At 43.1% G+C, this 26,387-nt stretch overlaps 1 protein-coding gene across 1 annotated transcript; it reads left to right on the top strand.

The window, feature by feature from the left end:
• Nucleotides 1-21,741: 21,741 nt before the first annotated feature.
• Nucleotides 21,742-25,990, top strand: LOC138878992 (uncharacterized). Its single transcript, XM_070158564.1, has 2 exons — nt 21,742-22,102; nt 25,947-25,990. Exons 1-2 carry the CDS (start codon nt 21,742-21,744, stop codon nt 25,988-25,990), a joined length of 405 nt encoding a protein of 134 aa, XP_070014665.1.
• The last annotated feature ends 397 nt before the right edge of the window (nt 25,991-26,387 follow it).

Below are 26,387 nucleotides of genomic sequence, written 5' to 3'. Positions count from 1 at the left end.
TTGGCGACAATGACTCTTATGCTGTTGGTCGATGCAACCTGTATGTGGGTTGGCGACAATGGCTCTTAAGCTTTTGGTCGATGCGACCTGTATGTGGGTTGGCAATAATGGCTCTTACGCCTTTGATCGATGCGACCTTTTAGTTAACTATTTTGGTTCAGTCTCCGAATCGGGTTACGACTCGAGCTCATTTGACCCTCAAGTTTTGTATTTTTGTGGGCTGGCGACAATGGCTCTTACGCCTTTGCCCTTAGGCATATTTGGTTAACTGTTTTGAGTCTAGAATCCGAACGGTTACGACTCGAGCTCATTTTAACCCTCAAGTTTTCAGATTTCAAGTTGGCGACAGTGGCTCTTACGCTTTTGGTCAGTATGACCTTTTATGTGTGTGGCCCTAAGGCTTATTAGGTTAGCGATAATAGCTCTTACGCACTTGGTCGATGCGACCATTTATGTGGGCTTTATTTTTCCCTCGATAAGGATAGATAGTGTTTGCCTGACTCTTCGATGGCTTAATAAAAAACCTCGATTGTGAGTCATTATATGGTGATGATCGAGCACCTCGGGAGGTTTGGCTTGGAGGCTGAGTATCTCGAAGCTGATGTTTAGGAGCTGACGTGGTCGAAGCTTTTTTCCCTGTATCAATGGTAGCCTATTTAATCGGTTCTTTCCGAAGTAGATTCAGAGTAATTGAAGGCCTGTAATTTTGTAGCAACAGTTGGGCGTCCCTGAGTCACGTTAGTTTGGCTGGTATAGCCGTGTGACCAGAATACTTGTGTTTGGCCGGAGCCTTTGAGTCCCGAGTGAAGTAATTTTGGCATCTATATCAAGGGTATGCCTTTTTAGGGGTCTTACAAGTTCGATATATAGCCAAAACTTTAGGATTGGGTTCATGCCTTTAGTAAGGTCTTACAGGTTTTACATGCCGTTGAGGTCTTACAGTTTTGGATACTTGGTACAAGTATTGTTCATGTCTTGCTTGAGGTCTTACATGTTTTACATGTCGTTGAGGTCTTACAGTTTTGGATACTTGGTACAACTATTATTCATGCCTTGTTTGAGGTCTTATAGGTTTTACATGCCATTGAGGTCTTACATTTTTAGATACTTGGTATAAGTATTGTTCATGCCTTGCTTGAGGTCTTACAGGTTTAGTTGCTGCCTTATGTAGGTCTTACGAGACCGAGTCTGCCCGCTCGGGGTCTTATGGCCTCGGGTTTTGACAAGTCGATGGAGGTGGCGCTTGATGGTAGTCCTCAAGTCATTGAGGGTTTCTTGACTCGGGAGCCATTATCTGCAAACTTTGTATTGCCTCATCGAGGTCTTACGATATTGGAGATCCCGACCCTGAGGTCGTGCATTTTTTGAGATTCTGATAACAGTCCCCGAGTATTCAGGGTACTTTCAGCATTGGATATGTCGATCTTCATGTTGCCTCATCTAAGGGCTTATGATTTTGGAGTCCTGACCCGGAGGTTGTTCAGGTGTTGAATTGTTGGCGCCAGTCCATGAGTGTTCGGGACGTTTTCGGCGGAGGAGTCATTTTTGAGAAGGTGCTGAGCTTCTTTTAGAGTGTGGGATGCTTTGATAAAAGATATTCTTCAATTATGTAGTACAAGTGTACATTTTTGCCGTCGGGGGCCCGACTATATGGACACGATTCGTTCGACTGTTTTGCCCGGTACATCATTTTCCTATTTGGACCCCATTTGGCGTTTCTTGGATTTTTTGAGCGGATGACCTTCCGGGGGAATGCCCCCATTATTCGAGGTTGATTGTAAAAGAAGCCTCGAATACTTGTTGAGTTTCCCTTAGGTAGCATGCGTATGTTGCCTCGTTAAAAACCTTGCTGGTAAAACTCTTCTCGGGATGAAACCTGGTCGAATGAAAAGAGTACAACAGATGCTTTAAAACCTTAAGGTCTTCGAGCTGGGTTAGCGTTTTGACTGCTTCGGTCGGGCACCTGCATAAGGGTTAGTATGAAACATGAAATAAAGAGGGAGATGGTTATACCTTAGTGTGGGATATACCAACGATGTTTCGAGGACCGATATGTCCTAGTTACTCGAGATGGGGTCGCATTACGGTCATTTACTTTGTATAATCGGGCTTAATCAAAGTTTGATTAACCTTCGACTCTTTTGCGGGTGGAGGTATTGGTGCCGGTGCGACGTCGTGCACTACGAACATTTCCCTTGCCGCATACTGTTCCCCGTAGACGGTTTTAATCCCATCCTTTGTCGGGAATTTCATCATTTGGTGGATAGTGGACGGTACTACTCTCATGCAGTGTATCCACGACTGTCCGAACAAGGCTTTGTACCTCATGTCTCCTTCGATGACATGGAATTTAGCATTTTGGGTTGTGCCGGCCACGGTAACTGGGAGAGTGATTTCTCTTTTCATTGTTTCACTTGCCATGTTGAATCCGTTGAGAACTCGAGTGGTGGGAATGATTCGGTTAAGCAGCCCGAGCTGCTCTATTACCCTCGACTTGATAATGTTGGTCGAGCTACCTGGATCCACGTGTACACGTTTTATTTGAAAAAAATTTACAAGGAAAGAGATTACCAGTGCATCATTGTGAGGTTGAGACAAGATCTCAGTGTCCTCTTCACTGAATGTGAGGACATCCTCGGGTATATACCCCCAGGTTCACTTTTCTCTAGTGATGGATATTTTTGTCCTTCTCATCACGGATTCCTGCAGGGCATTGATGCCTCCCAAGATCATGTGGATGACGTGTTGTGGCTCATTTGCTTTGTTTATTTTGGCTGTTTCCTTTTCTCGAGGCCGATTTTTGGCTTGGTCGCTGAGGAATTCCCAAAGATGTCCAATATCGAGTAACCAAGCCACTTCCTCCCGGAGTTGCCGTCAATCTTCGGCCCTGTGTTCGTACGTGTTGTGAAATTCGCATACTAAATTGTAGTTTCTTTGTGAAGGATCTGATTGTACTGGTCTAGGCCATCTGGCGTCTCTGATTTTGCTGATGGTGAACACAATGTTTGATACATCGACATTGAAGTTGTATTTCGATAAGCGAGGTGCCTCTATTTGCCCCGCGTTCCTATCGAATCCGGCTCTGTTCATGAGTCCCCGAGGATTCTGTCCTCGGTCTATCCTTCAATCATTATGAGGTGGTTGCACCTCAGAGAGTTCCTTTTGTCTTCGATGTATGGTTGATATCTTTCTTGGTTTGGCTTTGGCTCCTTTACCAATAGCCTTCTTGGATATACTAAGCCCGAGGGGGCTCCCAACTGGTCATCCTCGACCCTGATTTTTGACTGGTATCGATTATGGACGTCCGACCAAGTAACGGCGGGATATTCGACCAGATTCTCTTTCAGCTACTTCGAAGCCACCGAGCTTCGTTCATTCAGGCCTTGAGTGAAGGCCTACACCGCCAAGTCGTCAGAGACCGGCGGTAGTTCCGTTAGTTCTGTTTGGAAGCGAGACACGAACTCTTGTAGCATTTCGTTCTCCCTCTGCTTGATCTTGAACACGTCAGATTTCCTTGTTGCTACTTTGATGGCACTGGCATGTGCCTTTATGAAGCAGTCTGCTAGCATGGCAAATGAGTTTATGGAGTTGGGAGCTAGGTTGTGGTACCACATCATGGCCCCCTTCGATAGTGTTTCCCCAAACTTCTTTAACAAGACGTACTCGATCTCGTCGTCCTTTATGTCATTGCCCTTTACTACACAGGTTTAAGTAGTAATGTGCTCGTTTGGGTCTGAGGTCCCATTGTATTTTGGGAGTTCTGGCATTCTAAACTTCTTTGGAATGGGTTTCGGGGCCGCTTCCTCGGGGAATGACCTTTGTATGAAATTCTTCTATTTGGTGAGGTCCTCGAGCATTTTTATGATGACAAGGTCAGATATCGACCCGTTATTGCTCGATCTCTCCGTTACCTGTTCGGCTGGGGGAGCTGTCCCCGGTGCTACTGTGCAAGGAGTTTTCTGGTGACTTTGTAGCTGAGCAATAACTAGCTGTTGTGCCTGCAACATTTCAAAAACAACATGAAGGCTAACCTCACGTTCTTCCCTAGTTGGAGTTTTCTGAGCTTCTTGTGGATCTCCTTGATGCACGCACCTATCGGTATGCGAGCTTATAACGACCCGTTAGGCGTCACGTGAGACCGCATCTACGGGGATTGGTTTTGGTGCATTCCCAAGGTTTTGTGGTGGCATACCAACACTTGGAACGTCCACACCGTTTTCTCTGTGGTCCTCAAGATTGTTGTTTTCACCTCCGTTTATCGAGTTAGACATTTCGATCTGAAATCAAAGATCTTGGACAAGAAAAACCGTAAAAGATAACTTGCATTATAGGACGAAACCAACAAGAAAATAATCACTATTATTTTTAGCCCTACGGTGGGCGCCAAACTGTTTACCGTAAAAATGGTAATAATAATTAAATTTGTTGATGAGACTCTAAAAATACATGACCTATTTTTATGCTAGTTTGTTAAGCAGTTGATGCTATGTATGTGAGACTTAGAAACAAAACAAGAGTTAAGGGTAGGGTGAAAATCAAACTGTTAGGCCAATTATCGGGGCCTCGAGGTTGATCTGGAGCTCGACTACGAGCTATCGAAGGCAGTTATTATGTGACTAACAGTTATAATAAAATTAATGGAGGCTCTTTATGGCTAATGATAAGCAATAAATGATGAACAAATATGAAGATGATAAATGAAAGCAATAATATCAAGAGAATATGTTAGAGAGCAAATAGAATGTTCTTGTACATTGCATGCAGAGTAATTAAAGCAACAACAACCCTCTACAAAATGGCAAGGATCCCCTTTATATAGGAGGGGAATCCCAACATAGTACGAAAATGTATTAATTACAAAGGTGAGGGGATGGGACAGCAACACGACACCTTGATTCAGGGCTAAGGTAGTCCACTGAACTTCTATCAGTCCTAGCTGTGTGCCTAGGGGGCGCTTCCATTTTTACCATTACCGAAGTCGTCGCTATCCCGAGTTTGAATGCCGAGTACCCTCGAGGGAGGGCACTCGGTCCGTGGTCTCGAGCCTTCTAGGTGATCTTTCGAGATGCCTTAACAACGAGAAATTGGCCCCTCGATTTCGCCGTATACAAGTTTCATTCATATTTGGTAACTAAATAATACATTCATTGATTATTGTCTTATCTTAATTGAGACTCTATAAAATTTGATTGAGAATAGCATGGGGATGGGCATGTGGCTCGATTAGGAGACTAGTAAAGCATTAATTTAGGTCCCCAAATTTTTTAATATAAATTTTATGATTTTATTTCAAGTTAGACAATATTAAAGTTTGCAAAAAAAAAAAAACAATAAACCTTGGACAAAAGAAAGAAAGAAAGAAAGACTATCTACTCTTTTAACACTAAAAATATTTTAGTACTTTGAATTAAATTACTTAGATCTTCATATTAGTAAATATATTTTTTACAACAAAATCAAAGGTAACATATTGAAAATACATGTCTTACTTCCAATTTATTTAAGTTACTTCTTACTAATATAAATAATAATATTACTATGTGAATTTAAAGTTTTCATCATTTAAGCATGTTATGCTATAAATAACAAGTATGAAAAAATGGCAACACTGTCTTTTTTTTCCGTATATGTGTGTGTATATATACTAATAAAAAAGTATATGGTCTCTTATTAAATTTTGCTTTAGGCCACAAATTTTATAGCCATTGCCTCCGAGAAGAGGGACGTGTAGGGTTAATCGCGGACAGGAAATAAAAAGACGTTGTTGGATGATTGGGATGTGGAAATTTTCATGGATTTTGAGGGTTAGGGTTTGGAGCGAACTTATACAAGGATTAATGTCTAGGGATAGGGTTTTGTTATCAGGAAGATTGATAAAAACCATGGTTGTTGATGGGCAAAATCGTTACCTAGAAAACACAGTATTTAGGACAAAGATTTGTAGCTATATTCTGTTGAAAATGGATTTTTGATTTGGATCACAGGAAAAGGCAGTTTATTTATGAAAATAGAAACAAGGGAAAATTGATATGTTTAAAATTCGTTAAAATTATGTTTGTATCAAAAAGAATTTAAAGGACAAATACTCACATGGACAAAGTTAAACGTGTTATAAATATATTATATTACGAAGAAGCTTATCCATATGAAACTCCGCCGTAAATATGCTTATTTATTTAGTACTCTATTTGAAATAAGCCTCCTGAACAAGCTTATCACTTCGGTACTCCATTATGGATAAACATTACCCCGATAGAAGATTATCAATACATGGTACAATAAGCTTATTGTGATGACCCAAAAGGTCATCACTTGTTTAAGAAATGAATTATGCGTTCCAAGGCCTTAAATACCTCTTTTAACATCACCTCAATTTGCGTGTGCAGTCCAGGCCCGTAGCCGGAAAGCCAATACATGAAAATGTGTGAAAAATGATGAATTTTGACTTTAAAATGAATTAATTTAACTTTGGTCAACATTTTAGGTAAACGGATCCGGACCCGTAATTTGATAGTTCCGGAGAGTCCGTAGGAAAATATGGGACTTCGGCATATGCCCAGAATCGAATTCCGAGGTCCAAAGCTCGAGAAATGAATTTTTAAAGAAAATTATTTTCTGGACTATTATTGAGTTTTTGGAAATGATACGTGATTATAACTTGATGGTATCAGGCCTGTATTTTTTATTCCGGTGCCCGGTACTGGTCTTATATGTGATTTAAGATAAGTCTGTGAAATTTGGTAATAAATGGATTTGAGATGACGTGAATCGGATCGTATTTGAGAAAATTGGAAAAAATTTGAAGTTCTTAAGAAATTTCATGATTTTGATGCTAAATTCATAGCTGTTGATGTTATTTTGGTGATTTAAATGCACGAGCTAGTCCGTATGATGTTTTTAGGTTGGTGTGCATGTTTGGTTTGGATCCCCGAGGGCTCAGGTGAGTTTTGGATAGGCCACAGATTGGAATTTGGACTTGGGATGTTGTAGATTTTATCTGGTATGCTTCAGGCTTGCAGGCTTCGCAATTGCGAACTTGGCTCGCAAATGCGAGCAATGAGTCGTAGATGCGAGAAGTAGCTCGGGCTGCCTTGGGTCGCAAATGCGACGACTTTATCACAAAAGCGATTCTGCAAATGCGAAAGTCCCTTCGCAAATGCGAGCTTAGCAGAGCCTGGGTTCGCAATTGCAAACTCTGATCGCAATTGTGATACCTGCAACCTACAAGTTCATAACTTAGACGCATTTTTAACCATTTTTCACATCTTCTCAAAACATACTCTCTAGGGCAATTTTTCAAAGGCAGCTTCTCTTCCAAATCGTTCGTAAGTGATTTCTAACTAATTCTCTTTAATATTTAATATCTTTTCACTTGATTTCAACTCTAAATCAATAATTTCATGGGGAAAATTGGGTGTTTTGGGTAGAACCTAGGTTTTTCAAAAATTGAGGATTTGGACCTCGTTTTGAGGTCCGATTTCAAAACAAATTATATATTTGGGTTCGTGGGGAAATGGGTAATCGGATTTTGGTTCGAACCTCAGGTTTTGACCATGTGGGCCCAGGGGCAATTTTTGACCTTTTTGGGTAAAACTTTAGAAAACTTATTTTCATGCATTAGAATTGATTCATTTAGCATTTATTGATGTAATTAAGTAACTTGTGGCTAGATACGAGCGAATTGGTGATGGAATCAAGAGGTAAAGCGATAGTAGAGACTTGAATTTTGTTCGTGGAATCGAGGTAAGTGTTTGGTCTAACCTTAGCTTGAGGGATTAGGAGTCGTGTCTTATTTGCTACGTGTTAATTGTGGAGTACGACGTATAGGCATGGTGACGAGTATTTATACGTCGGTGTCAAGCATACTCGTGAGTCTTGTATTGTAATTTTTATGACTCTGTTGTGGTTATTTGCGCTTCACATGTTATTATCATTATTGTTCCATTGCCGGGATGTTATTATCATTATAGTTCCCTTGCCGGGATGTTATCATCATTATTGTTCCCTTGCCGGGATGTTGTTGAAATATAATTATTCCCTTGCCGTGATTCTTTTGTGATTGTTGTTGATTTGCAAATGGGATTGGGTGGCACGCCGCCACGAAAATATATGAAATGGGAGCGGGTTGCATGCCTGCAATAAGATATATGAAATGGGAGCGGGTTGCATGCCTGCAACAAAATATATGAAATGGGAGCGGGTTGAACGTCTGCGACAAGATATATGAAATGGGAGCGGGTTGCACGCCTGCAACGAGATATGTGAAATGGGATCGGGTTGCACGCCTGCAACGGGATATGTGAAATGGGATCGGGTTGTCGGGTTGCACGCCTGCAACGAGATACATAAAATGGGATCGGGTTGCACGCCTGCTACGAGATGTGAATTGAACGTGAACTCTGTATTCCGGGATGTTATCATCATTATTGTTCCCTTTCCGAGATGTTGTCTTGATATTATTGTTCCCTTGCCGGGATGTTGTTGAAATATAATTATTCCCTTGCCGGGATTCTTTTGTGATTGTTGTTGATTTGCAAATGGGATTGGGTGGCACGCCGCCACGAAAATATATGAAATGAGAGCGGGTTACATGCCTGCAATAAGATATATGAAATGGGAGTGGGTTGCATGCTTGCAACAAAATATATGAAATGGGAGCGGGTTGAACGCCTGCAACAAGATATATGAAATGGGAGCGGGTTGCACGCCTGAAACGAGATATGTGAAATGGGATCGGGTTGCACGCTTGCAACGAGATATATGAAATAGGATCGGGTTCCACGCCTGCAATGAGATATGTAAAATGGGATCGGGTTGCACGCTTGCAACGAGATACATGAAATGGGATCGGGTTGCACTCCTGCTATGAGATATGAACTGAAAGTGAACTCTGCATTCCGGGATGTTATCATCATTATTGTTCCCTTGTCGGGATGTTGTCTTGATATTATTGTTCCCTTGCCGGGATGTTGTTGAAATATAATTATTTCATTGCTGGGATTCTTTTGTAATTGTTGTTGATTTGCAAATGGGATTGGGTGGCACGCTGCCACGAAAATATATGAAATGGGAGCGGGTTGCATGCCTGCAATAAGATATATGAAATGGGAGCGGGTTGCATGCCTGCAACAAAATATATGAAAAGGGAGCGGGTTGAACGCCTGCAACAAGATATATGAAATGGGAGCGGGTTGCACGCCTGCAACGAGATATGTGAAATGGGATCGGGTTGCACGCCTGCAACGAGATATGTAAAATGGGATCGGGTTGCACGCCTGCAACGAGATACATGAAATGGGATCGGGTTGCATGTTTGCTACGAGATGTGAACTGAAAGTGAACTCTGCATTTGTTTTCCCTATCCATGTTAGTAATTGGATTTTGGTTTCTTTATATTCTCTTGATATTCTGTTGTTATCTGTTAGTCCCCGAAGCATGTTTCTATTGTCCAATTTGTAATTGCAATTATCTGCTTCTATTTCCGTTGTTTATAATATAACTACACATGTTTATTTGGTAAGCTGGTCCTAGCCTTGTCACTTACTTCGCCAAGGTTAGGCTAGACACTTACCAGCACATAGGGTCAGTTGTGCTGATACTACACTCTGCACTCTTTTGTGCAGATCCTAGTTTTGTAGACTTCGGACCGCAGTAAGGTTGCTGCCTTTAGTCCAACAGGCGATCCGAAGTAGTCCTACAGGCGTTCGTGGGCCTTGGCATCATCTCTTATCTTTTCTTTATTCTATTTCCTTTACTCATTTCAGTAACAGTGTGTATTTTATCTTTCAGACTTTGTATGTAGTATTCATAGACTGTCTGTGAAGTTGTGACACCATAATTTGGGTAGAGTTGTATTTAGACTTCTGCAATTTGTATTAAGATTAATTATCAGATTTTGTCTTCCGCTAATTATTTTTGCTATTTGCATGATATCTACTCATCACTGATAATGGTTTAAAATTGGAAAAGGTTAAGTAATTAGAATAATTTGGCTTGTCTAGCTTTCACTAGTAGGCGCCATCACGACTCTCGAAGGTGGAAAATTCGGGTCGTGACAAGTTGGTATCTGAGCTCTAGGTTACATGGGTTTCACAGTTCACAAACAAGCTTAATATATTCTGAGGGATCGATATGGAGATGTCTGTATTTATCCCCCATAGGCTACAGAGTTAGGAAAAACCTCCCATTTATTCTTTCCTATCGTGTGGTTTGGTTTCTCAAAGCTAATCAAATTTCTACTCTGTTCTTTTGTAGTTGCGACAACACGCGCTTCCTCATCCACTAACCAGTATCCCGAGTCCCTAACAGCAGCTCCCACGAGGGGCAGAAGGCGAGGTCGTGCAAGAGACTGAGGTAGGGGCAGAGCTCAACCAGTTGGAGTAGTTCAGTCGGGTGTGGTAGCTCAGACCGGTGATGGAGCAGCTATGTCTGCCGATGCTTTGTGGAGATTGGACAGGTTCACCAAGCTCTTCGCTCCTACTTTCAGCGGTGCATCTTCTAAGGATCCCCAAGATTATCTAGACAACTATCATAAGGTTCTCAGGAACATGGGGATAGTGGAGACCAATGGGGTCGATTTTGCTACTTTTTGCTTGTCGGAATCTGGCAAGACTTGGTGGAGAGATTATTGCTTGGCTAGACTAGCCAAATCGCTAGCCTTGACTTGGGAGCAGTTTACTCAGCTATTTCTGGAGAAGTTTCTCCCCATCACTCAGAGAGAGGCCTATCAGATGTAGTTTGAGCATCTCCACCAAAGTTCTATGACTGTTACTCAGTATGAGACCATATTCATTAACTTGGCTCATTATGCTCTTATAATACTTCCCACCGAGAGAGAGAGAGGGTGAGGAGGTTCATTGAGGGACTTATCCAGCCTATTCGACTTCAGATGGACAAGGAGACAAGGAGTGAGATTTCTTTCTAAGAGGCGGCCAATGTGGCCAGGAGAGTTGAGATGGTTCTATCATAGGGAGGTGGTCAGGGGTCTGACAAGAGTCCTCTTCATTCCGGTCGATTCAGTGGTACCTCGTCTGGAGGAAGAGATTCATATGCTTCAGGTGGTCGTGGTTCCTATATGCAGTATTCAGATCAGCAGTCCTATAGTGCACCACCAGCTCCTGTCAGTGCACCGCCGCTTCAGGGTTTCCAAGGTCGTCATCGCAATAGCCAAGGGCTTGTTTTACTTGTGGTGACACGAGGAACATTGCTAGGTATTACCCTCGAGCACCGAGTAGCTCTCAACATCAGGGTTCATGTGCCATGGTTCAGGCACCGAGTGTTCTACAGCCTTCCCAGCCAGCTAGAGGTGGGGGTAGAGGTGCTAGAGGTGGAGGTAGAGGTATTAGAGGTGGAACTCAGGACACTAGAGGTGGAGGCCAGCCAGTAGCATGCCGTCCCAAATATGTAGTTCAGGGTGGTAGGGACCAACCCCGATGTTATGCTCTTCCAGCTAGGCTCGAGGCTGAGGCTTCCGATATAGTTATCACAGGTACTGTTCTGGTTTGTAGCAAAGATGCTTCCGTTTTATTTGATCCGAGATCTACATACTCCTATGTGTCATCTTGTTTTGCACCGTATCTGGTCATGCCTACTGATTCTTTGAATGCTCCTGTTTATGTGTCTACAGCGGTGGGTGATGCTATTGTGGTAAATCGAGTTCATCGTTCATGTATAGTTGTGATTGGGTGTCTTGAGACTTGTGTAGATTTGCTTCTTCTGGACATGGTTGATTTCGATGTCATATTGGGGATGGACTGGTTATCACCTTACCACGCTATATTGGACTGTCATGCCAAGACTATGACCTTAGCTTTGCTGGGTTTACCTCGTTTAGAGTGGAGAGGGACTCCTGGTCTACCCGCAGTGTTATCTCTTATATTAAGGCTCGACGTATGGTCGAGAAGGGGTGTTTGGCCTATTTGGCCTATGTTCGTGACTCTAGTGCTGATGTCCCTTCAATTGATTTTGTGCCCGTTGTTCGTGAGTTTTCTGAGGTATTCCTTTCAGACCTGCCGGATATGCCACCCGACAGGGATATTGACTTTTACATTGATTTGGCTTCGGGCACTCAGCCCATTTCTATCCCGCTGTATCATATGGCCCCGCCTGAGTTAAAAATGCTGAAGAAGTAGTTGCAAGACTTGCTTGAAAAAGGTTTCATTAGACCTAGTGTTTAGCCTTGGGGTGCGCTGGTGTTGTTTGTTAAGAAGAAAGACGGATCAATGAGAATGTGTATTGATTATCGGCAGTTGAACAAGGTTACAATCAAGAATAAGTATTTGTTGCCGAGGATTGATGATTTGTTTGATCAGTTTTAGGGTGCCGAGGTATTCTCGAAGATTGACTTGAGATATGGCTACCATCAGTTGAGGATTAGGGCATCTGATGTCCCTAAGACAGCTTTTCGCACTCGGTACGAGCATTATGAGTTCTTGGTGATGTCATTCGGGTTGACAAATGCCCCAACAACTTTTATGGATTTGATGAACCGAGTGTTCAGGCCTTACTTGGATTCATTTGTGATAGTCTTCATTGATGATATTTTGATCTATTCCTATAGCCGGAAGGAGCACGAGTAGCATCTTAGAGTGATTCTTTAGACTCTAAGGGATAGTTAGTTATATGCCAAGTTTACGAAGTACGAGTTCTGGTTGAGTTTAGTGGCATTCTTGGGTCATGTTGTATTAGTAGAAGGTATTCAGGTTGATCCGAAGAAGATTGAGGTAGTCAAGAACTGGCCTAGACCAGTATCAACTACAGAGTTCCAAAGTTTCTTGGGATTGGCAGGCTATTATCGTCGGTTTGTGGAGGGGTTTTCATCTATTGCAGCCCCGATAACCAGGTTGACCCAGAAGGGTGCCCAGTTTAGATGGTCGGACGAGTGTGAGGCAAGCTCAGAAGCTCAAGACAGCTCTGACTACAATACCACTTTTGGTTTTGCCCACAGGTTCAGGGACTTATACGATTTATTGTGATACATCTCGTATTGGACTTGGTGCAGTGTTGATGCAGGATGGCAAGGTCATTACCTATGCTTCACGGTAGTTGAAGATTCATGAGAAGAACTATCCCATTCATGATTTGGACTTACCAGCCATTGTTCACGCGTTGAAGATTTGGAGGCATTATTTTTATGGCGTGGCATGTGAGGTATTCACGGATCACAAGAGTCTGCAGTATTTGTTCAAGTAGAAGGAGCTAAATTTGAGGCAGAGAAGGTGGTTGGAGCTATTAAAGGATTATGATATCACCATCTTATATCATCCGAGAAAGGCCAATATAGTGGCCGATGCTTTGAGTAGGAAGTCAGTCAGTATGGACAGTCTTGCTTATATTCCGGTCGGTGAGAGACCGCTTGCTTTGGATGTTCAGGCTTTGGCTAATCAGTTCGTGAGGTTGGATGTTTCGGAGCCCAACCGTGTGTTAGATTGCACAGTCGCTCGTTCTTCTTTATTGGAGTGTATCCGAGATTGGCAGTATGATAATCCCCATTTGTGTGTCCTTAGAGACACGGTGTATCACGGAGGTACCAAGTAGGTTACCTTAGGTGATGATGGAGTTTTGAGATTGCAGGGTCGAGTTTGTGTGCCTAATGTGGATGGACTTCGAGAGTTGATTTTAGAGGAGGCCCATAGTTCCCAGTACTCTATTCATCCAGGCGTCGCGAAGATGTATCAAGATTTGCGACAACATTATTGGTGGCAGAGGATGAAGAAGGACATTGTTGCATATGTGGCTCGGTGTTTGAACTGTCAGCAGGATAAGTACGAGCATCAGAGGCCCGATGGTTTGTTCCAGAAGATTGAGATTCCTGAGTGGAAGTGGGAGCGTATCACTATGGACTTTATTGTTGGGCTCCCACAGACTCAGAGGAAGTTCGACGCTGTGTGGGTTATTGTTGATAGGCTGAACAAGTCAACACATTTCATTCCTATGGCAGTCTCCTATTCTTCCGAGAGATTAGCTGAGATATATATCCGGGAGATTGTTCGTCTTCATGGTGTGCCCAAGTCTATCATTTCGGATTGAGGTACGTAGTTTAGCTCCCATTTCTGGAGAGCAGTTCAGCGAGAGTTGGGCACATCGGTTGAGTTGAGCACAGCGTTTCATCCTCAGACGGATGGACAGTCCGAGTAGACCATTCAGATTTTGGAGGATATGCTCCAAGCTTGTCTCATTGACTTTGGAGGCTCGTGGGATTAGTTTTTTCCTTTAGCAGAGTTTGCCTACAATAACAGCTACTAGTCGAGTATCTAGATGGCTCCGTATGAGGCTTTGTATGGTAGGAGGTGTTGGTCACTGGTTGGATGGTTTGAGCCGGGGAGGCTCAGTTGTTGGGTACGGATCTGGTTCAAGATGCCTTGGACAAAGTCAGGATTATTCAAGATAGACTTTGTATAGCTCAGTCTAGGCAAAACAGTTATGCCGACCGTAAGGTTCGAGATTTGGCATTCATGGTTGGTGAGCGGGTATTGCTTCGAGTGTCGCCTATGAAGGGCGTGATGAGATTTGGGAAGAAGGGAAAGCTTAGATTTAGGTTCATTGGCCCGTTTGAGATTCTTGATCGAGTGGGAGAGGTGGCTTATAGACTTGCGTTGCCGCCGAGCTTATCAGCCGTGCACCCAGTATTTCATGTGTCCATGTTTTGGAAATATCACGACGATCCATCCCACGTGTTAGATTTCAGCACTGTCCAGTTGGACAAGGACTTGTCTTATGAAGAGGATCCGGTAGCTATTCTAGACTGGCAGGTTTGTCATTTGAGATCTAAGAGTATTCCTTTTGTTCGTGTTCAATGGAGAGGTCAGCCCGCAGAGGCATTGACCTGGGAGTCCGAGTCTGATATGCGGAGCCGTTATCCCCATTTTTTCCCCGACTTAGGTACTTCCTTCTTATGTCCGTTCGAGGACGAACGATTGTTTTAGAGGTAGAGAATATGATGACCTCACTTGTTTTAGAAATGAATTCTGCTTTCTGAGGCCTTAAAAACCTCTTTCAACATCACCTTGATTTGCGTTCACAGGTCGGGCGCGTAACCGGAAAGCCAATACGTGAAAATCTGTGAAAATTGATGAATTTTGACTTTAAAATGAATTAATTTGACTTTGTTCAACATTTTAGGTAAACGAACTAGGACCCGTGATTTGACGATCTCGGAGTGTCCATAGGAAAATATGGGACTTAGGCGTATGCCCGGAATCGAATTCCGAGGTCCCAAGCCCGAGAAATGAATTTTTATAGAAAATTGTTTTCTGGAATATTATTGAGTTTTTTGGAAATGATACGTGTTTATAACTTGATGGTATCGAGCCCGTATTTTTGCTTTCGTTTGTAAAATTTGGTAATAAACGGATTTGACATGATGTGAATCAGATCGTATTTGAGAAAATTGAAATTTTTTTGAAGCTCTTAAGAAATTTTGATTTACCGGGATGTACAGATTTAAGTTTCGGAGAGTTTTGGGACACTTAGTCCCTAAATGAGAGCTTAAGTGTTGAAACGTTGGACGTAGTTGGAATAGTATGAAGACGACCTCGTAATGGAAATCCGATAGTTCCATTAGCTCCGTTGGGTGATTTCTAGGTTAGGAGCATGTTCGGATTGTATTTTGGAGGTCCGTAGCTAATTTAGGCTTGAAATGCTGAAAGTTCAATTTTTGAAGTTTTTGGTCCGATAGTGAGATTTTGATCTGAGGGTCGGAATGGAATTCCGAAAGTTGGAGTAGGTCCGTAGTGTTAAATGTGACATGTGTGCAAAATTTTAGGTCATTCGGACAAGGTTCGATAGACTTTTTGATCAAAAGCATATTGTTTAGAGTTTTTCGAATTCTTAGGCTTGAATCCGATGAAAAATCGGTATTTTGATGTTTTTTAGCGTTCTGACGGTTGGAACAAGTTTGAATGATGTTTTAGGGTTGGTTAGCAGGTTTGGTTGAGGTCTCGGGGGCCTCGAGTGTGTTTCGGATGCTCAACGTCTCATTTTAAGTTGTAAAAATCGTTGCAGATTTTGTTTAGCTGTTGCAGAGGAATTTTACTCTTCGTGTTCGCGTGTGGGCCCTTATGTTCGCGAAGAGTCAGTTAAGGAAGTTGAAAATTAAGCCTTCGCGTTTGCGAGGAAGGCACCGCGTTCGTGAAGGGCTAAGTATTTGTACATCGCGTTCGCGTGGGTGGTGTCGCGTTCGCATAGAAGAAAATGAGCAGCTGAGTTTCAGTAGATTTAATGCATCGTGTTCGCGATAGGTGGAATGCGATCATGAAGGCCTGTCTATGCAAAGCATCACGTTCGCGAGGTATTAGCCGCAATCGTGTAAGAGGAAAAATGGTCAAAATCATTTTGTGCTTCGCGAACTTGAGGGTTTGACCGCGTTCGCGAAGAAGGACTTACTTGGGCAGATATAAGATTTCAAAATCGAGGGTTTAGCCATTTTTATCAAAACTTAAGATTGGGAGCTTGGATTTGAGCGAGATTTTGAGGGATTTTCAGAGATATCGATTGGGTAACAATTCTAGACTCCTTTTTGCTTGTAACCCATTAATCTAAACGTGAATTCATCCTTTAATTTTGAAATTTGTATGAAATTTGGGAAAAAGTTCTTAGACCAAGAAATAATATTTTGATTGGGGGTTTGACAACGGATTTGGATAATTTTGGTATGGTTAGACTCGTGAGAGTTTGAGGATTCTGAAACTATAAATTTTACCCGATTCCGAGACGTGGCCCCGAGGGGCATTTTGGTCATTTTACCTAATTTTGCGTATTAACTTAGAATTTAATTGTAGAGTCAGTTACTTGAAGTGTTATTTACATTATGCGATTGAATTGAATAGATTTAGGCCATTTGGAGTCGAGTACTCGTAGCAAGAGCGTGGTTTCGGGTTGACTTTGAGCCGGTTCAAGGTAAGTGGCTTGTCTAACCTTGTGTGGGGGACCTTCCCCTTAGGATATGATATATTTGATAATTGAAATGCCTTGTACATGAGGTGACGAGTGCGTACTTGAGCTGATTGTTGAAAATCCGATTTCACTTTAAGTATTTCAATGGAGTTCCTTTTTACTGTTTTATTCTACTTGCGAATTTAGCCTGTTGTAGTTTAGAAAAGCATGTTTAGTTAACTTAATTGCCTATTTGCTTAAACTGCTTTAGTTGCATTACGTGAAGCATGTTAGACTAGAATTAACTGTTTACTTGGTACAAAATTAGCCTTTAATTGAATATTCTTGTGTTGCTTCCATGTGTTTTTAATTTGGGACTACGGGACGGCATCTCGGGGGATCCCCTGTATGTATTTATGATCTGGACTAAGGTGCGGGATACCAAGAGATCCCTGACACGTATATTTAGGATACCAAGAGATCCCTAGTATATATTAAGGATACCAAGAGATCCTCGGGATATCAAGAGATCCCTTGCATACATGGAGTATACCAAGAGATCCTCGGGATACCCAAAGATCCCCGGTTATCAGCCTTGTGATGAGTGGTACTTCCTTGTGGTTTGCCTTCATCTTTGTTTTCGTTATTGTACTCTTATTATCTTGTATAGATTTGTATACTATCATTTTTTATATTTATCTAATCTTAGTAGGGCCTAACCTTCCTCGTCACTACCCAACCGAGGTTAGGCTTGGCACTTACTGAGTACCACTGTGGTGTACTCATGCCCCTTCCACTCATATTTTTCATGTGCATATCCAGGTATCGCTGCTAGGGCCTATCATCCTTGAGGAGGCGACTGCTCTAGAGATTTCGAGGTACATCTACCGTGTCCACAGACCGAGAAGTCCCTTTCTATTCCTACTTTTAGGATTTAGTCTTTCTGTATTTTTCTGTTCTTATTAGACATTCCGGAGTTAGAGTTATGTAGTATTGATCTTAGCTTGTGATTCGTGGGTTTTCGGGTCTTGGATTTATGTATTGGTATTAAGAGTTAAACATGGTGTAAGTCGAGTGGCACATTTAAACACTGTAACTACTTTATTTCCATTTTAAATTGTTTTACTTCCGCAAATTTTGGTTTTCTTCCGCAAAATAGGCTTACCTAGTTGTAGAGACTAGGTCCCTTCACGATGGTTCACGGAGGGCGAACCGGGGTCGTGAAAAGTTGGTATCAAAGCTCTAGGTTCATAGGAGTCATGGATCACAAGCCAGTTTATTAGAGTCTCGCTGATCGGTTCAGAGACTCTGTACTTATCTACGAGAGGCTATGTAACTGTTAGGAAAATTTCCATTTCATTTGATTTCCTTGTCGTGTGATATTTTAACTTCACAATTCTAAACTCCTGTCTTCTATTCTCTTACAGATGGTGAGGACATGTACTAGCCGTGATTATCAAGCACCTGCACCCCTTACTGCAGCTGTTAGAGGCCGGGGCCGATGTAGAGGCCGAGGACGCGCACGTGGTGTAGCCAGAGCACCTGCGCGAGCTACCTCTGAGGTACCACCCGCAGTTCCAACCGGAGTACAGGCACCTGATACGCCTACTGCTACTACTATTCCAACCCTTCAGCTTGACGCAGTTCATGAGCATGTACACCACCTTGGCTTAGGCAGGGTTGCTTCCCCTTGTTGCAGCCACGTCTCAGGCCAGGGGAGGAGCACAGACTCCCACTGCCCGCACTCCTGAGTAGTGAGTGCATGTCGAGCAGGTCCTTGGGATTATTTCTGTACCGCCTGTAGTGCCAGTTCAGCCCGAGGATAGGGCAGCGGCTTTCGAGGAGGAGCAGCTGAGGTTTGAGAGGTTCAAGAGGTACAAGCCTCATGTATTCAGTGGTCTAGCATCGGAGGATTCCCTGGGATTTCTAGATGAGAGTTACTGCATTCTCCGTACCATGGGTATATCAGGATCGAGCGCGGTTTCCTTCACTACTTTCCAGCTTCGAGGAGCTGCCTATGAATGGTGGCGCACCTATGAGTTAGACAGTCCGTATGAGGCTGCTTCACTGACTTGGACTCAGTTTTCAGATCTGTTCTTGAGAAAATATGTTCCTCAAAGCCTCAGGGATGTATGGCGCGCAGAGTTTGAGCATTTGCGCCAGGTGCTATGACTGTCTCAGAGTATGCTGTCAGTTACACTAGTTTGGCTAGGCATGCACCAGCCTTTGTTTCTACTGTTCGCGAGAGAGTTCGCCGGTTTATTGAGGGCCTTATTCCCAGCATCAGGTCTATCATGGCTCGTGAGTTTGAGATGAATATTTCTTATCAGCAGATGGTGAGAATTGCTAGGAGGATTAAGGGTATGCATTCTAGGGAGAGAGAGGAGAGGGAGGCCAAGAGGTCTCGAGAGTCGAGCCATTATTCTGGTGCCCGTACCCCAGCTGCAGGTCGTCATGGTAGGGGTTATATGAGTCGTCCTGTTCATTCAACTCTTCTAGCAGCCAGTAATGCTCCATCTCCTCCTAGGCCTTAGGAACCTTATTATGCACCTCCGATTTCTAGCGTGCCTCTTACGTGGGGTGCTTTTAGAGGTTAGTCCAGCAGACCTGGTCCAAGCCAGTCACAGCCACCACTTCCTCCCAAAGCTTGTTTTGAGTATGGTGGCACACACCACATGGTGAGAGATTTCCCTAGACTTGGGAGGAGTGCACCTCTATAGACTTCTCAGCCACAGTGTGCCCTGCAGAGTTCACAGGCTATGATTACAGCTCCAGTTACTACCCCACCTGCTCAGCCAGCTAGAGGTGGAGGTCGGGGAGGTAGAGTTCGCCTTAGAGGGGGAGGCCAGGCCAGATACTATGCCCTTCCTGCCCGTACTGAGGTTGTTGCCTCCGATTTTGTCATCATAGGTATTATATTGGTTTGCCACAGAGATGCATCGGTTCTATTCGATCCAAGCTCTACTTACTCTTATGTATCTTCTTATTTTGCTCTGCATTTGGGTGTATCTTAGGATTCTTTGAGTTCCTCTATTTATGTTTCTACTCTTGTGGGAGATTCTCTTGTTGTGGACCGTGTCTATCGGTCGTGTTTAGTTGCTCTTAGTGGTTTTGAGACTAAAGTCGATTTATTATTGCTCAGCATGGTAGATTTTGATATTATCTTGGGTAGGGACTAGTTGTTTCCCCATTATGCTATTCTTGATTGTCACGCCAAAACAGTGACGTTGGCTATGCTAGGTATATCACATGTTGAGTGGAGGGGTACTTTAGATCACACTCCTAGTAGAGTTATTTTTTTTCTTAAAGCTCAGCATATGGTTGAGAAGGGGTGTGAGGCGTACTTAGCTTATGTGAGAGATGTCAGTATTGATACCCTTTCAGTTGATTCAGTCCTAGTAGTACGGGATTTTCCGGATGTGTTTCCAGCTGATCTTCCATGCATGCCGCTTAATAGAGATATTGATTTTGGCGTCGATCTATTACCGAGCACTCCGCCCATTTCTATTCCTCTATATCGTATGGCTCTTCCTAAGTTGAAGGAGTTGAAGGATCAGTTACAGGAATTGCTTGATAAGGGTTTTATTCGGCCCAGTGTATCACCTTGGGGTGCTCCTGTCTTGTATATGAAGAAAAATGATGGTTCTATGCGTATGTGTATTGATTATCGCCAGTTGAAAAAAGTGACAGTTAAGAATCATCTAATTTGACCAGCTTCAGGGCGCACAGGTGTTTTCTAAGATTGATTTGTGCTCAGGTTACCATCAGTTGAAGATTCGGGAGCCAGATATCCCGAAGACTGCTTTTAGGACTCGGTATGGTAATTACGAGTTCCTTATTATGTCATTTGGGCTGACCAATGCCCCATCAGTCTTTATGCATTTGATGCACAGTGTGTTCTGGCCGTATCTTAACTCATTTGTCATTGTATTTATTGATGATATTCTGGTGTATTCCCGGAGTCGGGAAGATCATGAGCAGCACCTGACGACAGTGCTCCAGACTTTGAGGGAAAAGAAGTTATATGCTAAGTTCTCGAAATGTGAGTTTTGGTTGGATTCAGTGGCATTCCTAGGCCACGTGGTATCGAGTGAGGGCGTTCAGGTGGATCCGAAGAAAATAGAGGTCGTGCAGAGTTGGCCCAGACCATCCTCAGCTACAGAGATCCGTAATTTCCTTGGTTTGGCAGGTTACTACCATCGTTTTGTGGAGGGGTTTTCATCAATTGCATCCCCCATGACCAGGTTTACCTAGAAGGGTGCTCCGTTCTAGTGGACGGAAAAGTGTGAGGCAAGCTTTCAGAAGCTCAAGACAGCTTTGACCACAACCCCAATTTTGATATTGCTTATAGGTTTGGGGTCTTATACGGTCTATTGTGATACCTCGAGGGTTGGCCTCAGAGCGGTGTTGATGCAGGACGGTAGGGTGATTGCCTACGCGCCCAGACAATTGAAGATACATGAGAAGAATTACCATGTTCACGACCTTGAGTTAGCTGCCATTGTTCATGCCCTGAAGATTTGGCGCCATTACTTATACGGTGTGCCTTGTGAGATTTATACTGACCATCGGAGCTTGCAACACATGTTTAAGCAAAAAGATCTAAATTTGTGCAAGAGGAGGTGGTTAGAGTTGCTGAAGGACTATGACATCACTTTTTTATATCACTCGGGCAAGTCCAATGTGGTGGTTGATGCTTTGAATCGTCGGGCAGAGAGTTTGGGGAGTTTGGCTTATTTACCAGCATCTGAGAGGCCTACGGTGATGCATATTCAGGCCTTAGCCAACCAGTTTGTGAGATTGGATCTTTCAGAGCCTAGTCAGGTTCTAGCTTGTGTGGTTTCTCGGTTTTTCTTATTTGATCGTATCATGGAGCGACAGTATGATGACCCTCATTTGCTTGTCCTCAAGGACAAGGTTCATCACGGTGATGCGAGAGATGTGACTATTGGTGATGATGGGGTATTGTGGATGCAGGGCCAAATTTGTGTACCCAATGTTGATGGGCTTCGGGAGTTGATTCTGGAGGAGGCCCATAGCTCGCAGTATTCCATTCATCCGAGTAATGCAAAGATGTATAAGGATTTGAGACAACACTATTGGTGGAAAGGGATGAAGAAAGATATAGTTGGATTCGTAGCTCGGTGCCTTAACTGTCAGCAGATGAAGTATGTTACTTCAGCAGATAGAGATTCCGGAGTGGAAGTGGGAGCGGATCACCATAGACTTTGTAGTTGGGCTCCCACAGACTTTGAGAAAGTTTGATGTTATTTGGGTGATTGTCGATCGGCTGACCAAGTTCGCTCACTTTATTCCTGTGTGTACTACTTACTCCTCGGAGCGGTTGTTGGAGATTTATATTTGGGAGATTGTTCGACTGCATGGTATTCTAGTGTCCATCATTTCCGATAGAGGTACTCAGTTCACATCATGGTTCTGGAGGGCCGTTCAGCATGAGTTGGGTACTCAGGTGGAGTTGAGTACAGCATTTCACCCTTAGATGGACGGACAGTCCGAGCGCACTATTCAGATTCTTGAGGATATGCTCCGTGTGTGTGTGATTGAGTTTGGAGGGTCTTGGGATCAGTTCTTGCCATTGGCGGAGTTTGCTTATAACAACAGCCATCAGTCCAACATTCAGAAGGCACTGTATGAGGCTTTATATGGGAGACGGTGTAGATTCCCGGTGGGTTGGTTTGAGCCTGGTGAGGCCAGATTATTGGCAAAGTCTTAGTTCAGGATGCGTTGGAGAAGGTTATGGTGATTCAGGATAGACTCCGCACAGCCTAGTCCAGACAGAAGAGTTACGCGGATCGAAAGGTTTGTGATGTTTCCTATATGGTTGGAGAGCGCTTCGGGTCTCGCTTGTGAAGGGCGTTATGAGATTCGGGAAGAGAGAAAAGTTGAGTCCGAGATTTATGGGCCATTTTGAGATATTGAGGCGTGTTGGGGAGGTTGCTTATGAGCTTGCCTTACCTCCCAGCTTGGCAGGTGTTCATCCAGTATTTCATGTTTCGATGCTCCGGAGGTATCACGGTGACTCGTCACACGTGTTGGATTTCAGTTCAGTCCAGTTGGACAAGGATCTAACCTATGTTGAGGAGCTAGTGGCAATATTGGACAAGTATGTTAGAAAGCTGAGGTCAAAGAACATTGCATCCGTGAAGGTTTAGTGGCGGGGTCAGCTGGTCGAGGAGGCGACCTGGGAGACCGAGCAGGATATGCGCAGTCGTTACCCTCATCTTTTCACTACTTCAGGTATGTGTTTATGCTCGTTTGAGGACGAACGAATGTTTAAGTGTAGGAGGATGTGATGACCCGGCCGGTCGTCTTAAGAATTTACGCCCCAATCCCCTATTAACTATTTTTCCCAAGTTTATTTCTGCTATTTTGATTTGCCGGGATGTTCGGTTTTGAGTTTCGGAAAGTTTTGGGACACTTAGTCCCTAAATAAGAGCTCAAGTGTTGGAAAGTTGTCAATAGTCGGAACAGTGTGAAGATGGCCTCGAAATGGAAATCTAATTATTCTGTTAGCTCCGTTGGGTGATTTCGGGGTTAAGAGCATGTTCGGATTGTATTTTGGAGGTCCGTAGCTAATTTAGGCTTGAAATCCCAAAAGTTGAATTTTTGAAGTTTTCAGTCCGATAGTGAAATTTTGATTAGAAGGTCAGAAAGGAATTCCAAAAGTTGGAGTAGCTCCGTAGTGTTGAATGTGACGTGTGTGCAAAATTTTAGGTCATTCGGACGAGGTTCGATAGACTTTTTTATCAAAAGCGTATTTTTAGAGTTTTTGGAATTCTTAGGCTTGAATCCGATGAAAAATAGGTGTTTTGATGTTGTTTTGAGCGTTCCAAAGGTTGGAACAAGTTTTAATGATGTTTTAGGGTTGGTTGGCAGGTTTGGTTGAGGTCTCGGGGGCCTCGCGTGTGTTTCGGATACTCAGCGTCTCATTTTAAGATGTAAAAAAAGTTGCAGATTTTGTTCAACTGTTGCAGAGGAATTTTACTCTTCGCGTTCGCGAAGAGTCAGTTGAGGAAGGTGAAAATTAAGCCTTCGCGTTCACGAGGAAGGCACCGCGTTCGCGAAGGGCTAAGTGTTTGTACATCGCGTTCGCGTGGGTGGTGTCGCGTTCGCATAGAAGAAAATGAGCGGCTGAGTTTCAGTAGATTTAATGCATCGCATTCGCGATAGGTGGAACGCGATCGCGAAGGCTTGTCTGTGCAAAGCATCGCGTTCGCGAGGCATTTGCCACGATCGCGTAAGAGCAAAAATGGTCAAAATCATTTTGTGCTTAACGAACGTGAGGGTTTGACCGCGTTCGCGAAGAAGGAATTACCTGGGCAGATATAAGATTTCAAAATTGAGGATTTAGCCATTTTTATCAAAACTTAAGGTTGGGAGCTCGGATTTGAGCGAGATTTTGAGGGATTTTCAGAGATATCGATTGGGTAACGATTCTAGACTCCTTTTTGCTTGTAACCCATTAATCTAAACATGAACTCATCCTTTAATTTTGAAATTTGTATGAAAATTGGGGAAAAGTTCTTAAACCAAGAAATTGAGTTTTAATTGGGGGTTGGACATCGGATTTGGATAATTTTGGTATGGTTAGACTCGTGAGAGTTTGAGAATTTTGAAACTATAAATTTTTCCCGATTTTGAGACGTGGGACAAGGGGCATTTTGGTCATTTTACCTAATTTTGCGTATTAGCTTAGAATTTAATTGCAGAATCAGTTACTTGAAGTGTTGTTTACATTATGCGATTGAATTGAATATATTTGGGTCATTTGGAGTTGAGTACTCGTGGCAAGAGCGTGGTTTCAGGTTGACTTTGAGCCGGTTCGAGGTAACTGACTTGTCTGACCTTATGTGGGGAACCTTCCCCTTAGGATATGATATATTTGATAATAGAAATGACTTGTACGTGAGGTGATGAGTGCGTACTTGAGCTGATTGTTGAAAATTCAGTTTTACTTTAAGTATTTCAATTGAGTTCCTTTTTACTGTTTTATTCTACTTGCGAATTTAGCCTGTTGCAGTTTAGAAAAGCATGTTTAGTTGACTTAATTGCCTACTTGCTTAAACTACTTTAATTGCATTACGTGAAGCATGTTAGGCTAGAATTAACTATTTACTTGGTACATAAATTAGCCTTTAATTGAGTTTTCTTGTGCTGCTTCTGTGTGTTTTTAATTTGGGACTATGGGACGGCATCCCGGGAGATCCCCTGTACGTATTTATGATCTGGACTGAGTTGTGGGATACCAAGAGAACTCTGGCACGGATATTGAGGATACCAAGAGATCCCCGGGATACCAAGAGATCCCTAGTATATATTGAGGATACCAAGAGATCCTCGGGATACCTATCCCCTGTATGTATTTATGATCTGGACTGAGTTGTGGGATACCAAGAGAACTCTGGCACGAATATTGAGGATACCAAGAGATCCCCGGGATACCAAGAGATCCCTAGTATATATTGAGGATACCAAGAGATCCTCGGGATACCAAGAGATTCCTGACACGTATATTAAGGATACCAAGAGATCCTCGGGATACCAAGAGATCCCTAGCGTATATTGAGGATACCAAGAGATCCTCGGGATACCAAGAGATCCCTTGTATACATGGAGGATTCCAAGAGATCCTCGGGATACCCAGAGATCCCCGGTTATCAGTCTTGTGATGAGTGGTACTTCCTTGTGGTTTGCCTTCATCTTTTTTTCCGTTATTGTACTCTTATTATCCTGTATAGATTCTTATACTATCATTTTTTATATTTATCTAATCTTAGTAGGTCCCTAACCTTCCTCGTCACTACCCAACCGAGGTTAGGCTTGACACTTACTGAGTACCACTGTGGTGTACTCATGCCCCTTCTGCGCATGTTTTTCATGTGCATATCCAGGTATCGCAACTCAGGCCTATCATCCTTGAGGAGGCGCCTGCTCTAGAGACTTCGAGGTACATCTGCCGCGTCCGCAGACCGAGAAGTCTCTTTCTATTCCTGCTTTTAGTGTTTAACTCTTCTGTATTTTTCTGCTCTTCTGTATTTTTCTGTTCTTATTAGACATTCCAGAGTTAGAGCTATGTAGTATTGATCTTAGCTTGTGATTTGTGGGTTTCCGGGTCTTGGATTTATGTATTGGTATTAAGAGTTAAACATGGTGTAAGCCGAGCGACACATTTAAACACTGTTACTATTTTATTTCCATTTTAAATTGTTTTACTTCCGCAAATTTTGGTTTTCTTCCGCAAAATAGGCTTACATAGTCGTAAAAACTAGGTGCCGTCACGATAGTTTACGGAGGTCGAACCGGGGTCGTGACACCTAGCTTCAGCCCGCACAGCTGCGAGCCATAGCTTAGGGCTCTGAGGATTCTTCTTCCTGGCCATAGTAAGAACTGCTCGAGCTTTGCTCAGCCCATTCATCTTCTCCTCTAGTGAGGCAAGGGACAGCCAAGGGGGTATACAATTGGGACAATTCTTAATGCCAGACTCATAGGCATCC

The sequence above is a fragment of the Nicotiana sylvestris genome, chromosome 10, assembly GCF_000393655.2.
Source record: "Nicotiana sylvestris chromosome 10, ASM39365v2, whole genome shotgun sequence".
In the NCBI taxonomy this organism is placed as follows: Eukaryota; Viridiplantae; Streptophyta; class Magnoliopsida; order Solanales; family Solanaceae; genus Nicotiana; species Nicotiana sylvestris.
This window is presented reverse-complemented; position numbering and strand designations above follow the sequence as displayed.